This window comes from Delphinapterus leucas, chromosome 6, assembly GCF_059928025.1.
Source record: "Delphinapterus leucas isolate spDelLeu-1000000601 "Yukka" chromosome 6, BTC_Dleu_Yukka2, whole genome shotgun sequence".
NCBI classification, from domain to species: Eukaryota; Metazoa; Chordata; class Mammalia; order Artiodactyla; family Monodontidae; genus Delphinapterus; species Delphinapterus leucas.
In genome coordinates, this window is record NC_143134.1 from 80,208,183 (window position 1) to 80,227,226 (window position 19,044).

Below are 19,044 nucleotides of genomic sequence, written 5' to 3' on the forward strand. Positions count from 1 at the left end.
AGTGATCTGGAAGATACAATAATGGAAATCACCCAATCACAACAGAAAAAAGAAAAACAAATTTTAAAAATGAAAGCAATTAAAGATATCTCTGAGATAACATTAAGTATATCAACATTCACATTATAGGGGTCCTAGAAGAAGAAGAGAGAGAAAAAGGGATCAAAAATTTATTTGAAGAAATTATGGCTGAAAACTTCCCAAACCTGAAGAAGGAAACAGATATCCAGGTCCAGGAAGCACAGAGGATCTCAAATATTAACCCAAACAACCCACACCAAGATATATCATAATTAAAATGGCAAAAATTAAAGATGAAGAGAATTCTAAAGGCTGCAGGAGAAAAACAAAGAGTCATATACAAGGGAATCCCCATAAGGATAGCAGTTGATTTCTCTGCAGAAACTTTACAGGCCAGAAGGGATGGCATGATATACGCAAACTGCTCAATGGTAAAACCCTGCAACCTAGGATACTCTACCCAGGAAGATTATCGTTTAGAATAGAAGGAGAGATAAAGAACTTCTCTGACAACCAAAAACTAAAAGAGTTCATCAATACTAACCCTACTCCAAAGTAAATGTTGAAGGGTCTTCTCTAAGGGGAAAAGAAGAAGAATCTATGGAATAGGGAAAATCCCACCAGGAAAAGCAAATATATAGTAAGGTCTGAGGATCGACTACTTAATTAAGCCAGCATGTAGATTAAAAGACAAAAAATTTAAAAAGCAACTACAACTCCAATAAACAATTAAGGGATAAGCACGAAGATGTAAAATATGACATCAAAAACGCAAAATGTGAGAGGGGGGGTAAAAAATGTAGATCTTTTAGAATGTGTTTGAACTTAAATGACTACCAGTTTAAAACAAGTAGACATAATTATAGGTCAACATATATGAACCACATGGTAAATCACAAATCAAAAACCTACAGTAGAAAAAGAAAACTAAAAAGAAAGGAACACAGCTCTCTACTGAAGAACATCACCAACCACAAAGGAGGAATCAAAAAGAAAAATGAACAGAGAAGAACCACAAAAACAACCAGAAAACAAGTAATAAAATGGCAATAAATACATATTTATCAATAATAGCTTTAAATGTCAATGGACTAAATGCTTGAATCAAAAGACATGGGGAGGCTGACTGGATTTTTAAAAAGACTCTTCAATATGCTGCCTACAGGAGAATCACTTTGAGGCTAAAGACACACATAGACTGAAAGTAAGAGGACAGAAAAAGATATTTCATGCAAATGGAAATGAGAAGAAAGTGGGGGTAGCAATAATTATATCAAACAAAAGAAACTTTAAAACAAAGTCTAAACCAAAGACAAAGAAGGGCATAATATAATGATCAATACAAAAAGAGGATATTACACTCATTAACACATTAAACCCAATAAAGGAGCGCTTAAATATATAAAGCAAACACTAACAGACAGAAAAGGAAAACTGACATATATAATAATATTAGGGGACTTTAACACTCCACGTACATCAATGGACAGATTAGCCAAATAGAAAACAGTGGTCTTAAATGACACAATAGACCAGTTGGACTTAATAGACAGCTACAGGACATTACATCCAAAAACAGCAGAATACACATCGTTTTCAAGTGCACACGGAATGTTCTCCAGGAGAAATCAAATGGTAGACAAAAAAGTCTCAACAAATTTAAGAGGACAGAAATTATATCAAACATTTTTTCTGAACACAACAGTATGAAACTAGAAATCAGTTACATAAAAAGACATGGGAAAAGAACAAACACATGGAAACTAAACAACATGCTACTAAGAATCCAATGCTTAATGAAGAACTCAAAGAGGACATCAGAAAATACCTCCAGACAAATGAAAATGGAAACACAACACTCCAAATCTATGTGATACACCAAAAGCAGTTCTAAGAGGGAAGTTTATAGTGATGCAGGCCTTCTCCAAGAAACAAGAAAAATCTCAAATAAAAAACATAACCTACCATCTAAAATAATGAGAAAAGGAAGAAAGAGCAAAGCCAAAAGTCAGCAGAAGCTAGGAAATAATAAAGATCAGAGAAGTAAATAAAATAGAGATCCAAAAAAACAATAGAAAATATCAATGAAACCAAGAGCTGGTCTTTGAAAAGATAAACAAAACTGATAAACCTTTAGCCCGGCTCACCAAGAATAAAAGAGAGAGGAACAAATTAACAAAATAAGAAATGAAAGAGGAGAAATTATAACCAATACCACAGAGATACAAAAAATCATAAGAGGATACTACCATCAGTTATATGACAAATTAGACAGCCGAGAAGAAATGGATATATTTCTAGAAATATACAACCTGTCAAGACTAAATCAAGAAGAAACAGACAATTTGAACTGCTTGATCACTAATAGTGAAATTGAGCTTGTAATTAAAAAACTTCCAGCAAACAAAAGTCCAGGGTTGAACAGCTTCACAGAGGAATTCTACCAAATATAAAAAGAAGAACTAATACATATCCTTCTCAAACTATACCAAAAAACAAAAAAAAATTGAAGAGGATGGAACACTCGCAAATTCATTCTATGAGGCCACCATTACCCTGATACCACAACCAGAAAATGACACTACCAAAAAGGAAAATCAAAGGCTAATATTTTGATGAATATAAACAAAAAATACTCAACAAAATATTAGCAAACCAAATCCAACAAAAAAGATCACACACCATGATCAAGTGGGATTTATTCTAGGGATGCAAGGATGGTTCAATATCTGCAAATCAATCAATGTGATACACCACGTTAACAAAAGAAAGGATAAAAACCACATGATCATCTCACTAGACACACAAAAAAAGCATTTGACAAAATTCAACATCCACTCATGATAAAAACTCTCATCAAAGTGGATACAGAGGGAATATATCTCAACATAATAAACACCATTTATGAAAAACCCCAGCTAACATTATACTCAATGGTGAAAAGCTGAAATCCTTTCCTCTAAAATCAGGAACAAGACAGCAACATCCACTCTCCCCACTTTTATTTAACATAGTATTGGAAGTCCTAGCCACAGCAATCATACAAGAAAAAGAAATGAAAGGCAACCAAATTGGAAGGGAAGAAGAAAAACTGTTTTCATCCCAATATTATTAGAACTAATAAATGAGTTCAGCAAAGTTGCAGGATACAAGATTAATATACAGAAATATGTTGCTTTTCTTTTTTTTTTTAATTCATTTATTTGTTTTGGTGCATTGGGTCCTCATTGCTATGCGCAGATCCTCTCTACTCTTCATTGCTGTGTGTGCACCTCTCACTGCGGTGGCCTCTCCCGCCATGGAGCATGGGCTCTAGGCGTGTATGGGCTCAGCAGTCGCGGTTTGTGGGCTCCAGAGCGCAGGCCCAGCAGCCAGGGTGCACGGGCTCAGCCGCTCCGCAGCATGCAGGATCCTCCCAGACCAGGGATCGAACCCGCATACCCCACACTGGCAGGCGGATCCTCAACCACTGCCCCACCTGGGAAGTCCCTATGTTGCTTTTCTACACACTAATGACTATGAACTATCAAATGAACTATCAGAAAGAGACAGCAGAAAAAATTCTATTTAAAATTGTTTATCAAAAGAATAAAATAACTAGGAATGAACTTAACCAAGGAGGTGAAAAACCTATACTCTGAAAACTATAAGACACTGATGGAGAAAACTGAAGATGATACAAACAAATGGAAATGTATGCCATGTTCATGGGCTGGAAGAATTAATATTGTTAAAATGTCCATACTACTCAAAGCTATCTACAGACATTTTTCATAGAACTAGAACAGATAATCCTATGGATAATTATGGATAATCCATACGGAACCACAAAAGTTGCCAAAGCAACCTTGAGAAAAAAGAACAAATCTGGAGGTATCATACTCCCAGAGTTCAGACTATACTACAAAGCAACAGTAATCAAAACAGTATGGTCTGGCACAAAAACTGACACATAAAGCAATGAAACAGAATAGAGAGCCCAGAAATAAACCCATGCACTTATGATCAATTAATCTACCAGCAAGGGGGCAAGAACATACAATGGATAAAAGATAATCTCTTCAATAAGTGGTGCTGGGAAAACTGGAGAGCTACATATAAAAGAATGAGATTCGAATATTTCCTCACACTATATACAAAAATAAACTCAAAATGGATTAAAGAGCTAATTGTAAGACCGGAAACCATAAAACTCCTAGATGAGAACACTCTTTGACATAAATCATAGCAATATTTTTTAGACCTGTCTCCTAAGGCCAAAGAAACAAAAGTAAAAGTAAACAAATGGAACCTAATTAAACGTAAAAGTTTTTGCACAGCAAAGGAAACCATTAGCAAAATGAAAAGACAGCCTACTGACTGGGAGAAAATAATTGCAAATGATATGACCAGCAAGCAGTTAATATCCAAAATATATAAACAGATCACCAACTCGATATTAAGAAACAAAAAAAAGAAACCACCAATCAAAGAATGGGCAGAAGGTGGTTTGTGACTGCCTAGAGGGGTGGGATAGGGAGGGTGGGAGGGAGGGAGATGCAAGAGGGAAGAGATATGGGAACATATGTATATGTATAACTGATTCACTTTGTTATAAAGCAGAAACTAACACACCATTGTAAAGCAATTATACTCCAATAAAGATGTTAAAAAAAAAAAGAAAAAGAACGGGCAGAAGAACTGAATAGACATTTTCCCAAAGAGACATACAGATGGCCAACAGGCACATGAAAATATGCTCAACATTGGTAATCATCAGGAAAATGCAAATCAAATTCTCAATGAGATTTCACCTCACACGTGTCAGAATGGCTATCATCAAAAAGTCTACAAATAATAAATATTGGAGAGGATGTGGAGAAAAGGGAACACTTATCCACTGTTGATGGGAATGTAAATTAGTGCAGACACTATGGAAAACAATATAGAGGCTCCTCAAAAAATTAAAAATAGAACTACCATATGATCCAGCAATTCCACTCCTGGGAATATATCCAGAAAAAACAATAACACTAATTCAAAAATATACATGCACCCCAGTGTTCGTATCAGCACTATTTACAATAGCCAAGACATGGAAGCAACCTAAGTATCCAGTAACAGACAAATGGATAAAGAAGATGTAGTATATATATGCAGTGGAATATTACTCAGGTATAAAAAAAGAATGAAATTTTGCTATTTGGAGCAATGTGGATGGACCTAGAGAATATTATGCTTAGTGAAATCAGTCAGACAGAGAAAGAGAAAGACTTTATATTATCACTTATATGTGGAATCTAAAAAATAATACAAACGAATATATATATCAAAACAGAAACAGACTCACAGATATTGAAAACAAACTATTGGTTACCAGAGGGGAAAGGGAAGGGGGGAGGGGAAAATTAGGGGTATGGGATTAAAAGATGCAAGCTACTGTGTATAAAACAGATAAGCAACAAGGCTATATTGTATAACATAGGGAATTATAGCCATTATCTTTTAATAACTTTTAATGGCGTATAATCTATTAAAATACTGAATCATTATGCTGTACACCTGAAACTAATATTGATTGTAAATCAACTATATTTCAATACAAAAATAACTTTCATAATTCTAACATCTGTCTCATCTTGGAATTGGCATCTGTTGATTACCTTTCCCTGTAAATTGATCACATTTTCTTGATTGTTTGCATATCCTGAATATTATGTTGTAAGATTCTGGGACTTTTTAAAATCCTCTAGAGGATGTTGATTTTTTTTTTAAAAGCAGGCACTCAGCCCAGTTAGGTTCAGACCATACATTCTGTCTCTTCTGTGGGTACGGCTCTAAGGTCAGTTCAGTTTTCAAAGTCCTGGCTATGCTGCTATGTGCCGGTCCCATGCATGCATCGCTCAGACATCAGTGAAGAAATTGGGCAGAAGCTCATACTGTTGTTTAGTTCTCAAAGCCTTTGCTATATAGCTTTCAATCTGTGCCATGCATGTGTACCTTAAGGATGAGCCCAGGATTAGTGCCAGTTTATATACAAAATTATGGGATCACTTACCCAGCTCTCTCATCTCCAGAATTCTCTCTCCTGCTCAAAGCAGCTCCCTTTCCTGGTCTTCTACCCAAAAAGTGAAGCTTCTCTCAGAATTTGGGCTGCCCATGCTGCCACTGCAGTTCTGCTGGGTGTTCACTCTTGGTTCAAAGCTGGGGAAAAGAGTCAGAAATAAAACCAGAAAACTTAATGCTGTATGAGTTGCTTTGCCAAATTTGACTTCTGTTTCCAATCCAGTAATGCTTTCATTTAGTTTTCAGAGACCACAGGTGTGTTTTAGCTAGAGTTTTGAGTTGTAATTAGTGGGAAAGAGAGAGTGTACTGAGTTTACTCCACCTGCTCAACTCTTAAAGTCCTACTTTTTTTATTTTTAAGCATTTTTCTATATCATTAAAAATTTAATAACACTATTTTACAATTTCATTATCCTCTATTACACATATTTAAATTATCCATCAATTCTCTTTAAAGCTATTTTTTGTTTATTGCTAATATTTTGCTATTACAAATAACACTACAAATAATAAGTGTGCATCTAATTTTCTGATTATTTCTTTAGGATAATTTTTAGATATAGAATTACCAGTTCAAATTATAATAAGGCTCTTAAAGCATATCATCAAATTGCTTTTCAGAAAGGTGTTACTAAAACTAAAGCATTATCTGCAACTTTTGCCAGTTTATATAGAAAAATATTATAGTATCTTGTTTTAAATTTAGGACCACAATTGATTAGAAATGCTTATTTTTTATACTCATGTATATTTTTTCTTTTGTAAACTATTTTTTGTAGTTTAATGCATGTCCATTACTCATTTATTAGAATCATAGTTTTATAATAAATTTGTATGAATTATATATATAAATAAAGAAGAAATTACATGTCTACCTGCCCACTAGTATAAAAATAAAAACAACAGAACAAATCAGAAATTAATGAGATTTTTACTTACAGGGTTAAGTGACAAACTAGGAAAAAGAGGGGAGTGAGAGTGGGGTAAAATATTTAGGGGGAATGACTTCTCTGATGATACATTTTTGTATAGTTCTGACTTGTAGAACTATGTGAATGTTTTACAAACTTATACACTTAAAAGAACATAGATGGAAAGTCAAAACAAAACAGAAACAACTGAATCCAACTATATTACAAATAACTAATATAACCACTTTGAAGAGAGGGGTGGGAAAATAGAATCAAATGAAGTATGTTTGGGAAACAATATTTTAATTGCATATCCAAAGAATAAAGACAAAAAGAAAAGTGTATACAAATATTTTGCTCTAATTAGCCGCCTACTTATTACAGAAGTATGGGTTAGCAGTTTACAAACTATGTTATATGTATTTGAGGACTGAGTAAATAAATATACTGTGGATAAAAAGCCCCATTTTCTCACAGTTGGAGAAAGGAGTTACAAATAAGGAAAGGTGGGAAGATAAAATGAACCCTGTCATGTTTATCAGTATGAATTCAAGTGTTTTTAAAATATTTTTAAATGTTTTAAAAATCCACTTAAAAATATGTATAGGAATTCCCTGGCGGTCCAGTGGCTAGGGCTCCATGGTTGCACTGCAGGGGGCATGGGTTCGATCCCTCGTGGGGAACTAAGATCCCACAAGTCACACAGCCAAAAATAAAAATAAATAATTAATTAAAATATGTATATACAGATATAGACACAATATACAGATACATATGGATATACATTAGTTGTATACACAAAATATATATTTATTGTTCTTTCAGCTGAGAGGACCTAGAAGCAATGATACCCAATACCAATGAGCAGATCTTGCACTGAGCTCTTCATTTCTAAATACCATTCTCTAATAAAGGAATCAGGGCTTTTTGGAGAAATAATTGCAGGACTAGGGTAGAGAAATTACAAGAGAAACATCTGTGCCAAACATCTTGTGTGAGAAGCTAAGGAAGTGTTAAAAAGTGATGGGGTCTGTATTAGCTGTCTATTGCTGCATAATAAATTGCCACAAACTAAGCAGCCTAGAAAAACAGAACAAAATTTATCAATTTATTAGCTCACTTCTAAATGTCAGAAGTCCAGCTTGACATGTAACGTTCTCTGTTGAGAGTATCATTAAGCTGAAATCAAGGTGTCAGCCAGGCTATGTTCCTTCTGAAGGTTCTGGGGAAGAATCCACTTCCAAGTTCATTCAGGATGTTGGCTGAGTCGATCCTTGAGGTTGTAGGACTGGGGTCCCATTTTCTTTCTGGGTTGCCACCAGGACTTAGGCCTTCAGCCTCTGGTGGTTGCTCTCAGGTTCTTGTCACATGGGCTCCCTCCATCTTCAAAGCCAGAGGAAAATTACTCTCATATTGAATCCCTCCTACACTTTGTATCTCTCTGACTTCCTCTCTCTCTAGCCTCTCCACCCATATTTAAAGGGCCTGTATGATTAGATCAGGCCCACCAACTCATCTCTCTATCTTAAGGTCAACTGGTTTGAGACCTTAATTATATTTGCAAAGGTATTCAAGTAGTACCTAAATTAGTGATTGATCAAATAACTGAATGTTAACAACAGGGTCTGGGAATCTTGGGGCCCATCTCTGCCTATCACAGGGTCATATCATTAGAATACAAGATACAGCAATCAACAAATATAAGGTGTTATGGTATTACTATTTAGGTCTGTGGACTCCAGATAATTCAACAGCTGAAATTCTTGAAAACTGATCTTCCTAGAGTGTTCTCCTCAATCAACTTCAGGTATTGAGACATCACTAATAGTTATCTATCTATCTATCCATCTACCTATCTGAAAGATAGTGAATACATGCATTTCAAGTGCTGTAAAAGAAGAGAGATATGTATTTAGTGCCCACTATGGTTTCCCCACAGCCACCATATCATTTCACCCCAACTCTGCTCCTCTGAGGGAAGTATTAGTGTCCCCATTTTCTGAGGAGGATACCAAGGCTCAAACTGTTTACTAAGTAACAGAGTTGCCACAGCTGGCACTGATTTCCATCCAGAGACCTTGCAAATGCAAAAGTGCACTGCCAATATTAACCAGTATTCACACAATAATAAAATACATTTAAAAAGGGGAAGGCACAAGAGCCAACTTGAAGGGACTCCCAATGGCTAAACCTAGGATTTGTGCAACAAAATGATAGTAACAGATTATAACTCATAGAGTAAAATATATACTCATTAGTCTATACTGATATAAACAATTGAATATAGAAATGAGGATGAAAGGAAAGCTCTTCCCTTACAGTAGAATTCCAATAAATAAATATACTAGGGATGATGGAAATAGAAAATTACCATTTGACAGATACCAGAGAAATAAGTATTTCAGGCAAGAATCATCAAGATTGTAAAATCTGTGGGCAGAATGAGAAATTTATATAGTTTCGAAGTATCTTTCCAAAAGATAATTATTAATTACAAAGGAGAAAATTGTAAATTTACAAGAGACAAACCTGGCAGATACCCCCTTGACCAAGTAATCAGTTACAGTCACCAATAAAGAGACAAACTGACATCCCATGCCTCCTGGTATGATGCACTGAGGTTACATCACTTCTATGGAGTTCTTATTAAAAATGCATAATTATGGGAAGTAACAAACAGAAATTGAGTGCCATCTGATAAAATAACTAACCAGAATACTCGTCAAAAAATATCAAGATCATGAAAGGCAAAGAAATTCTGAGGAATTGTTTAAAGAGGACTAAGGAGGTACAACTAAATATATGACATGGATTGAATCTTGAGGCAGAAAAGGGACGTTAATAAGACAGAAAAGGGGTGTTAATAAGACAGAAAAGGGATGTTAATAAGACAATGGTGAAATCTGAACCTTCCTTTTTTTTAGGTTTTTGACATATATTCTTTAGAGTTGTCTGAAGTCACTCTTTCCATGTCCTCATCGAAGTATAATAGTATTGATGCTAATTTCCTCATGTTCATAATCATACTGTGATAATGTAAGATATTACAATAGGGAATCTGGGTGAAGGGCATACAAGTTAAAAAAAAAGAAAAAGAAAAACCTACTTTTTAATTTCCATCTCAATTTATCCACAATGCAATTTTGCCAAGTTACCTGAGGCTTACTAAATTAACAACTTTTTTTTAAAGGACAAAATTATTTCAAATCTCTCTCTGTATATATACATATACATACACACACACACACCCTGCATGTGTATATTATACATATTTAACATATGTGTAAATGTTTACATTGTACTTATATATACACCTACATAAAAATATTAAATCTTTTAACATATTAACAGCAAGTGTTTTCCCTGAATCTTTACCTTATTTTTTTGGTTTTTGTTTTATTTATTTATTTTTGCCTGTGTTGGGTCTTCGTTGCTGTGCGCGTGGGCTACTCTTCATTGCAGTGTGCAGGCTTCTCATTGCGGTGGCTTCTCCTGTTGCAGAGCTCAGGCTCTAGGCCGTGGGCTTCAGTAGCTGCGGCACACGGGCTCAGTAGTTATGACTCGCAGGCTCTAGAGTGCAGGCTTAGTAGTTATGGCACACAGGCTTAGTTGCTCCATGGCATGTGGGATCTTCCTGGACCAGGGATCAAACCCGTGTCCCCTGCACTGGCAGGCAGATTCTTAACCACTGTGCCACCAGGGAAGTCCTACCTTATGGTTTTGATGTTTTTTGACACACGCTTGAAAAAGTCATCCAAGCTACTCTTTGGATCTCCTTCACTCAGACACTGCAATGTGGTGTCCGATGAAACTTGTCAAAGTAACCACCTCCTATTGTTCATCTGGGGGACATGTCTTAGTCCTTACGCTACTATACAATAAATATAATAAAGTTAGCACATTTCCAATGTTTTACTACTGGATCTCTGTAACAAACCTTTTCTATATTCATCTTCAGGAAATGGTCTAAAATTGCTGGCATGACCCTCCCATCAATAGAAAAACCCATTCATTTGTTCATGCAATATTTATTGACTGACTACTATGTGGCAGGCACTGTTCAGGCCACCAGGAAGAGCAGTGCACAAAAACAGACATCTTCCAAAAATAAAAAATGGACACCTTCCTACCCTCAGGTCAAAGAGAAAGGAGGAAGAAAGTTTATCCTTTCCACAGTACTTTAACTGCTTCTTCCCCCCGCCTGCCTGCTTTCTTTGCTATTTCTTCAATCCCAACTCTTAAACTTCTAGTAGCAATTTAAAGTGGAATGAAGTGCAACTATAGGAAGCACATTTATTCCAATTATGTTTTTTGTACCCATAAGATCATTATGAGAATTAAACAAGATGATGCAGGTACTCAGTATACTGCTTGACAATAAACATAGTCTGAGGTAGATACTATTTATTGTTTCTCATTTTACCAGTGAGGCATCTGGAGCTTAGAGATGAAAAATAACTTGCTTAATGTTACACAGGTAGAAAGTGGCAGGCCAAGACTCTGAACTGTCTGACTTCAAACCCTTAATTATACAGTTTGTCTTCTGTTCTAGAATATTCTTATTAATGTCAACCCATACTTAAATCCTACAGTACACACAAAACACTGGTGGTTCTCTCTCATTGGCATTTATCATCTTTCCTAAATTTTGGATCTAATGTCATTAACAACAACAAAAAATATACAAGCAGGATGAGTTAGTCAATTACAAAGCCAACATTCTGAATGCAATACAAAAGTTAACTTAATTACTAAGTTATTAGTAACTTAGTTACTAACTTAAACACAAATTGCTTACTTTAACAATGAAACTGGAATAATGACAGGATAATTCAGTTGTAACAAAGCCATCAACAGAGCAAAATAAAAACAAAGCTAACTAAGGAGGCAGTGCTTCAGCTCAAGTTAGTTATCTCCTTTAAACAGGAAAAACAATCATTTGTCTAGTGGTTCTTGAACTGGCCTGCTCATTTGAGGAATGGCTGGAAGGAAGATTGGTGCTTAAAAAAATAGCTACACCACGGGCTTCCCTGGTGGCGCAGTGGTTGAGAGTCCGCCTGCCGATGCAGGGGACACGGGTTTGTGCCCGGGTCTGGGAAGATCCCACATGCCACGGAGCGGCTGGGCCTGTGAGCCGTGGCCGCTAAGCCTGCGCGTCCAGAGCCTGTGCTCCGAAACGGGAGAGGCCACAGCAGTGAGAGACCCGCGTACCGCAAAAAAAAAAAAAAAAAAATAGCTACACCCAAAGCCCACCTCAGAACAATTATATGAGAATCTCTCAAGAGTGGGGCCCATTTGAAGTGTTGTCAGTGTTGACAAGTACAAGTCTAAAATAATAAGCAATAAAGAGCATTCCCTCAAAGCAATTCAAAACCAAGAAATTAAAAAAATAAAATAAATATGATAAATTTCTTTCCTCTTATCCTGGGAAAAGGGGGAAGCACCTACTCATTTCTCTTTGTTCTTTACCCATCTTTGATTGCCCAAAGTCAAGTTTAACAAACGTTAAATATTGGAAGTTATGCAAACATCCTACCCAAATTAAAATTTTCACTACTGTACATTTAGAAGTCTCTTTTAAAACAATACCAGGTTTCAGAAAGAATCCCCCACATTTTAAGTTTGCACAGATGTTTAAGTCAGCTATTTGTTCAACGAAGAAGAGTCGATGAAATGTATTAGAAAGCATTTTATTAATAAGTTATTATAAAACAATATTTATTTCATGTACCACAAATTAACTTTTTGGTGCAACAAGAGGAATATCTGAATGTTTCCCATCTATTTCTAAAACTGTCACAATTCCTTTTTATAAGATATCTTCAAATTTAGAACCTAAACATAAATTTTTCTTAAGAATGCATACATAAAATACTTCTCCTATAACTGCACTATATCCTTGACAAATCCCTATTGGGAGGTATAGTAGTAACTGCAGGCATTTATCTTTAAAACAACTTTTCCTCATTTTTCAGGTTTGGGAATGATATTACATCAAGTACGGAAAATAACTCTTTTCCTTAAGAATACATAAATTCACTTAGAGATGTCTCCTCAAATTCAGAAAAACCCATTTCTTCAGCTCCTTCTGTCAGGACTCCATATCGATCTCAACAACTTCATTCTTGTCCTGAAGTGTTGTTTCTGTCAGGTTGTCTTCACTTACATCTTCAATGTCTGCCAGATCAATAGGTGGTAAAGGATTCCTCCAGTACTGGAAGGTGTTATACTGCCAAAATTCTTCATTGAGCTTTAGTGAAAAGAAGAGAGAGGTGAAAGTACATCAATGGTCTAGAAAAAATTAAGTTGTTTCACGAAACAAATTTTTTTGTTTTAAAAGCAAACTCACGTTAAGATTTTGCAGTCTTTAACTTTGCATCTTCAACAAATATATATTTTTAATTCTGCCTAATCAAAGTACTTCATGGACTCAGTCAACTCTGCATTTTCATATTCATGAATTGGTGAAAGTATTTCCTGTGAGTAGTTTAAATTTAAAAGAATTTCCTCCAAGAGCTTCTCTTCCCAGAATTTTCTTCCATTTTTCAACCAAAAAAATAATGCCTGAAGATAGTCCTAAAGTTTTTTACCTTTCAGTGAGGAAAACAATTTATTTAAAAAACACATGCACACATCTTAAAATTTACTTTTGGTCTTTTTCCTGATGCTTGGTATTTTAAGGGATTGACTTGATGTAGGCTAAAATATTTTGACAACCTTCTAAAAAGCATTAGAATAAAAACATGGTAAACTACAAGAAAATCTTAAACTGATCATTTTATTAAAGATACCATTTTGTACAAGACATGACTCAAGATACCAAAACTGATAAATCCAAGTGAATGCTGGCCCCTTCAAAATTCAACAGCTTACTGTAAAAGGCTATAAAATTGTTTCAAGTAACTATGAAGTGAAGTTGATATTCCAATGAAGTTCAAAACTGGCACAAAATTAAAATACTTTGTGCAAAGGAAGTGGCATTGCAATTATATATAGGCTTCCAAAGTGACCATTTTGAAGGTTAACACCTTTCCCAGATGGATATCTATATAGCTATATTTAGTCTAATAAGTTGTGTTTGTACTTTAGGTTCATACTTGCTATAGCAGCACTAACCAACAGAAATATAATGAAAGCCACATATGTAATTTAAAATTTTCTAGTAACTTCAGTTAAAAAAAAAAGTAAAAAAAACAGGCGAAATTAATCTTAAAATTTTACTTGACCTAATAAAGCCAAAATACTATCATTTCAACATGCAGTCAATATTTTTAAAAATTGAGATATTTTACATTCTTTTTGTCTAACTAAAAGTTTTCAAAATCTGCCAGGTATTTTACACTTCCAGCACTATTCAGACTAGGCCCATTTCAATGCTCAATAGCCACATGTGGCTAGTTAATTAAATGGGGAGCACAGGTCTTCTCAATAATAAGTTTATTCACTGCCTTAGACACTAAGGCTTAGAGAATTAAGAGTCTCTTTGGAATTCCTTAACACTGGGATAAAAATGTAATAACTCAAAGGATGCCAAGAAAAACTTCATTTTAATAAGTAAATAGGGTTAAAAACAAGGATCTATTTCTCTGCCTTTTGGGGAAAAAAAAAACTATTGTTCAAATGATCTACTTATAAGAACAAACCAGAAAAGATCCTTAATGAGGTCAGTATAACCTAGTAGCTAACAGCACAGACTTTGCCACCAGACAGACCTGTGCTTGCATGATAACTCCTCCACCCATTAACTCTGATCTTGACCTAGGTCTCTTTCATCATTGGTAAAAAGCAGAAAGGCTCTTGTGCAAATTACAGTTTAGCACTATAAATGCCCAATATAGCTAGTTATTATATCCCAAGAAGCCTACGAACCAATATCACTATGAACCCAAATCACAACATTTCTGCTTCCTTTCTATTTAAAGTATTTAACAGTAAGGGTCAGTGCACTGACAGAGTACTCAATCTGCATAAAGTGACACTAACATGAGAAAATACATGAATATTTATTGAAGTAATACCTGGTTTTATTTTAGTTCTCCGGTTAAAAAAAAACACCTGAGGGGCTTCCCTGGTGGCACAGTGGTTGAGTCCGCCTGCCGATGCAGGGGACACGGGTTCATGCTCCGGTCTGGGAAGATCCCACGTGCCACGGAGCGGCTGGGCCCATGAGCCATGGCCACTGAGCCTGTGCATCCGGAGCCTGTGCTACACAACGAGGGAGGCCACAACAGTAAGAGGCCCGTGAACCGCAAAAAAAACAAACAAACACCTGAAACAACTCAAATATTCTGAGGTTCTAGGACAGAAAAACAGGTATCACGATTCTGCCTAGATTGCATCTTCAATATAGAAAGGACATATTTGAGGAAATTCTTCCCAAATGAGATCCCAAGGGTACGGGGTAGGGACTTAAGCTCTATTCTGAGCAAAACAGGAACCAGGAAGACATTTGCTTCATGAAGTGAAAAAGCTTTTTAACTTTTACATGTTTTTGCTATATCCTATTTTCCCTTGGCTGTAAGACCCTTAAAATAAAAACCATGCATCTTTGGTGGCAGGAAAGAAAGAGGAAAGCTGGAGAAAATTAAGTTTGCACAAAGAAGCAGCTCAAGGAACAGAACAAAAGAAAGGAACATGAGGGTTCCTGGGCTTTTGCCAAAAGAGAACAGGAGACTAGTCTTGATGAAGAAGGAACCCCTAGAGGCAAGCTTGTTCCCTGTCACAGGCTCGTAGTGACTACAAGAAGCAGAGAGCTGTCAGATGTGGTCACTGCTGTGGAAGACACAGGTGTGTCTAGGAGATTCTAAGCAAATGTCTGTGTCAGTTTACCAAAAAATTCCTTTGCTTACCTGCCATTTCCATGTCCCTCTTATCAATTTGTGGCATACTGCAGTCAGTATATTCTGGTAGCAAAGACAAGCCTAAGTATGGGTCCGGTACCAAAAATGGCCAAGTTTTCAAACTACACAGTACTTATCTCCATACCAAATAGGTCTGGATGGCTGTCACTCTGGATTTTTGTTTTTTCAGGTTTTGCACACTGGTGTGACATGATTTAATTGGAAACTCTAATTCTTTATTCTACTTTCAAAACATAAGTGCTATCTAAAAGCAGTCTGAAGAAAAAAAAATCTAAATAAGGATCATGTTTTCTAAATTCCAAGAAAACTGGGGGTAGAAACATTTACAATTTATAGTTTCATCCAGAAATGCTCATCATAATAATTATATCTAAAGGGTAATTTCTCATGACCACAGAAAAAGATCTTTCCCAACTACTGTATTTTATTGGCAAGGTGTCTGATAAATTCTGCATAAGATACTTGAGACAATGAAAAATGTGGGGTGGATGCTATGATGGAGTAATTGAAGAGAATTTGGTGAAGTCTGGGCTCTACATTTGGCTCTTCCACCCCCAAAGCTCCTGGTTCAACCCAGAACTGCCAAATCGCAGCTTGCATTCCAAAGATTAGACCAACGCTGCCCAATAAATACAAAATGCCAGCCACAAACATAATTTGAAATTTTCTGATGGCCATATTAAAAAAGTAAAAGAAATAACTGAAATGAATTTTAATATAATTTATTCAATCCAATATCTCCAGATTATTTCAACGTGTATTCAATATACAATTTTTTGAGACCTTCGAAATCTAGTGTGTATTTTACTTTGAGCGCATCTCAATTTGGACTAGTCTCATTTTAGGTGTTGTGTCACATAGCTAGTGGCTGCCACACTGAATAGCACAGATCTAGACAGATCTTATGTGCAGAGATAGGGCAGGCTCATTTCCCAAGGAAGAGGAACTCTCCAAAGATCCTCATACAGACGGCTGATCTTAAGAACCAAGTTAGTTCTCAACAACGATCCTTTTTCATAGGATCCGATTTAAGACTGCCTTTTCCCAATATACGGAGGCCCTTCCTCTCAACCAAAAGAGCTGTAGCATGCCTAAAGGATATCCAACTGGTGGCTACCACATTCGTCACCCTCTTTAGAAAGAAATCGATCACGAATTCCAGAAAAAAAATCATCGTTAAACCAAGGAAGACGCAATACATCTTTCTCTGACGTTTGTCGTTGAGCTTAACTTATTGCGGTTCACGGTCAACATCTTCCCAAAGTTCTACAGTCTGTCATGACCCACGCCCCTGCTTCCCTCTTGGACAGCACAGAGGCTGAAGGTGCAAGGCCACGCCTACTACCTCACCTAATGGTCTGTCTCCCCAGACTTTAGCTTAGTGCTCTCAGCTCCTCGGACTCTCCCAAAACGCTGCCAAAGGTGGGCTCTGGGGCTCCTGGTGTGCTGCCTGGGGTGGGGGGGTCGGTGTTCATTCTTGCGGCGAGGATCCCGGCTTTTCATCTTTTGGGGCGTCGTGACGAACACGAGCCTAAAGGGGAACGATCGGTTCCTTCCCGGGACGCGCAGTGCCCGGGAAAGTATGACCCTTTTTCCCCTCACCCCGGGCCCCGCCCCCCGCCCCCCGCCCCCCGTCCCCCGCCGGAGCGCCCAGCCCACCGCCAACCCCTACCTGGTGCGGTGCGGCCCCCCAGTCTCCCCGCAGGGACTCTGCGCGCTCCGCCCCGTCGTCGCCACCGTCTCTCGGGGTCCGAACGCCCTGGGGCTCCTCCCCCGGCCCGCGGGGCCGCACGGGCGGCTGCAGCAGCGGCGGCTCGCCAGTCTCCAGGCCGCGGCCCTCACGCTCCGCGCCGTCCGGAGCGCCAGTGTCCCCGCCGTCGCGGCGCTTGCTGGGCGAAACCAAAGGCTCAGTCATACCCCCTGCGTCGATTTTACGCTTTCGGGGCAGCTCCGGGACGCCGAGGGGCTGCTCGGGATGCGAGGCCCCCGGCGGCGGGATCCAGAGCGGTGGCCGCGGCGGCTCCTCAGGAAAGTCGCAGAGCAGGAGCCGCTTCCAAGGCACGTGGAACGTCAGGGGCTCGGCCGCACGCCGCTTGGCCATGGGCCCCGAAGGCTCGGGCGGAGCCCGCCAGGCGCGGGAGGCCGAGCGCCGATAGCTGTGGGGGCGGAGGGCGAGGGCGGAGGGCGGAGCGCGCAGCACGCTAGGAAGGGCGAGGACCGAGTCCGGGCGAGGCTCCGGCTGGAAGGTGCAGAGGGCGGAGGGGGCGGGGCGGCCTGTGTGGCCCAGCCCGTGCACGCTGCCCTCGCGACCGCCGAGGTGCGGCCGGACGCTGAGGAGCAACCACGAAGCGGCTGAGATTCGAACCTGCGCACAAATGTGCGCGCGCGCGCACTCGCACCGGCGAGGCGGAGCCTTTGGTTGGTGGAGGCTCGCGGGGCGAACTCCCGAGCGCCCCTGCGGCCGGAAGTGCGCGCCCCGGGGCGAGGCGGGAAGGCCGCGGCGGGTTTATTAAAGGCAGAGTGGGGGTGTCCTCGGAGGGCGTGATTTTTCCTCAGGGGCGGGGATAGGGGTGTGCAAATCCCGAGCTTCAAGTGTATATGTTAATATTCCCTTCCTTGAGTCAGTGGCCGTCGGGGCGTCCCCAGGAGTTTAAAACAGAGAATTATACAAATCTAATAAATTAGTGTTAACAGGCTTTAGCGCTACGTTAAATGATTACGCAAGACAGACTGCTTGAACGGGGGTCGGGGCTGAGGGAAATAGATAAAGCCAACATGCAAAAACAAAACAAGAGAAAACAAACCAACGAGCGTGTTTTGCAGTGGCTGTTGTGGAAGGTGAAGTAGGCACCACATTCCTTGATCTTTTGAATAAAAATTCACTGATGAAGTTGCAGAGAAGATGCGTCGCTCATCTAAGGGCTAATCCTGGAGCACAGACCTCTTCCGACTGAAACCTAAAATTGTTTGGCTCTTAAATTACGTGGGAAGTGCACAGAATTCCCTGCTTGCTCTGCGCGGTGATCAAAAGTGAGATTCCAAGACCTTTGTTATTTCAAACTTGTGTGTGTTGTCAAAGAAAATGAGGAGACGATAACAACATATAAGGTATTTACCTTATATTTTAATAGTTAATAAAGACAATAACCAAGAAGAAAGTGAGGAAGAAAATTATATATGTGCTTTGAAGGGAGAAACTACTATGA

The 19,044-nt window shown here is 38.4% G+C and overlaps 1 protein-coding gene across 3 annotated transcripts; it reads right to left on the reverse strand.

Moving 5' to 3' along the window:
* Positions 1–12,651: 12,651 nt before the first annotated feature.
* On the reverse strand, positions 12,652–18,704 carry C6H9orf40 (chromosome 6 C9orf40 homolog). Of its 3 annotated transcripts, XR_016393577.1 has the most exons (4): positions 17,511–18,704; positions 17,189–17,369; positions 13,327–13,567; positions 13,124–13,227 (listed from the first exon to the last, which is right to left on the reverse strand). XR_016393577.1 is itself a non-coding variant. In XM_022573498.3 (2 exons), the coding sequence occupies exons 1-2, from the start codon at positions 17,937–17,939 to the stop codon at positions 13,069–13,071; spliced, it is 588 nt and encodes a 195-aa protein (XP_022429206.2). In that variant the 5' UTR covers positions 17,940–18,682; the 3' UTR covers positions 12,652–13,068. The 3 variants fall into 3 exon arrangements, 1 of the variants encoding a protein (XP_022429206.2); XR_002644504.3 differs by lacking the exon at positions 13,327–13,567 and having other exon boundaries at positions 13,118–13,227; XM_022573498.3 differs by lacking the exons at positions 13,327–13,567; positions 17,189–17,369 and having other exon boundaries at positions 12,652–13,227; positions 17,511–18,682.
* Between the last annotated feature and the right edge of the window lie 340 nt (positions 18,705–19,044).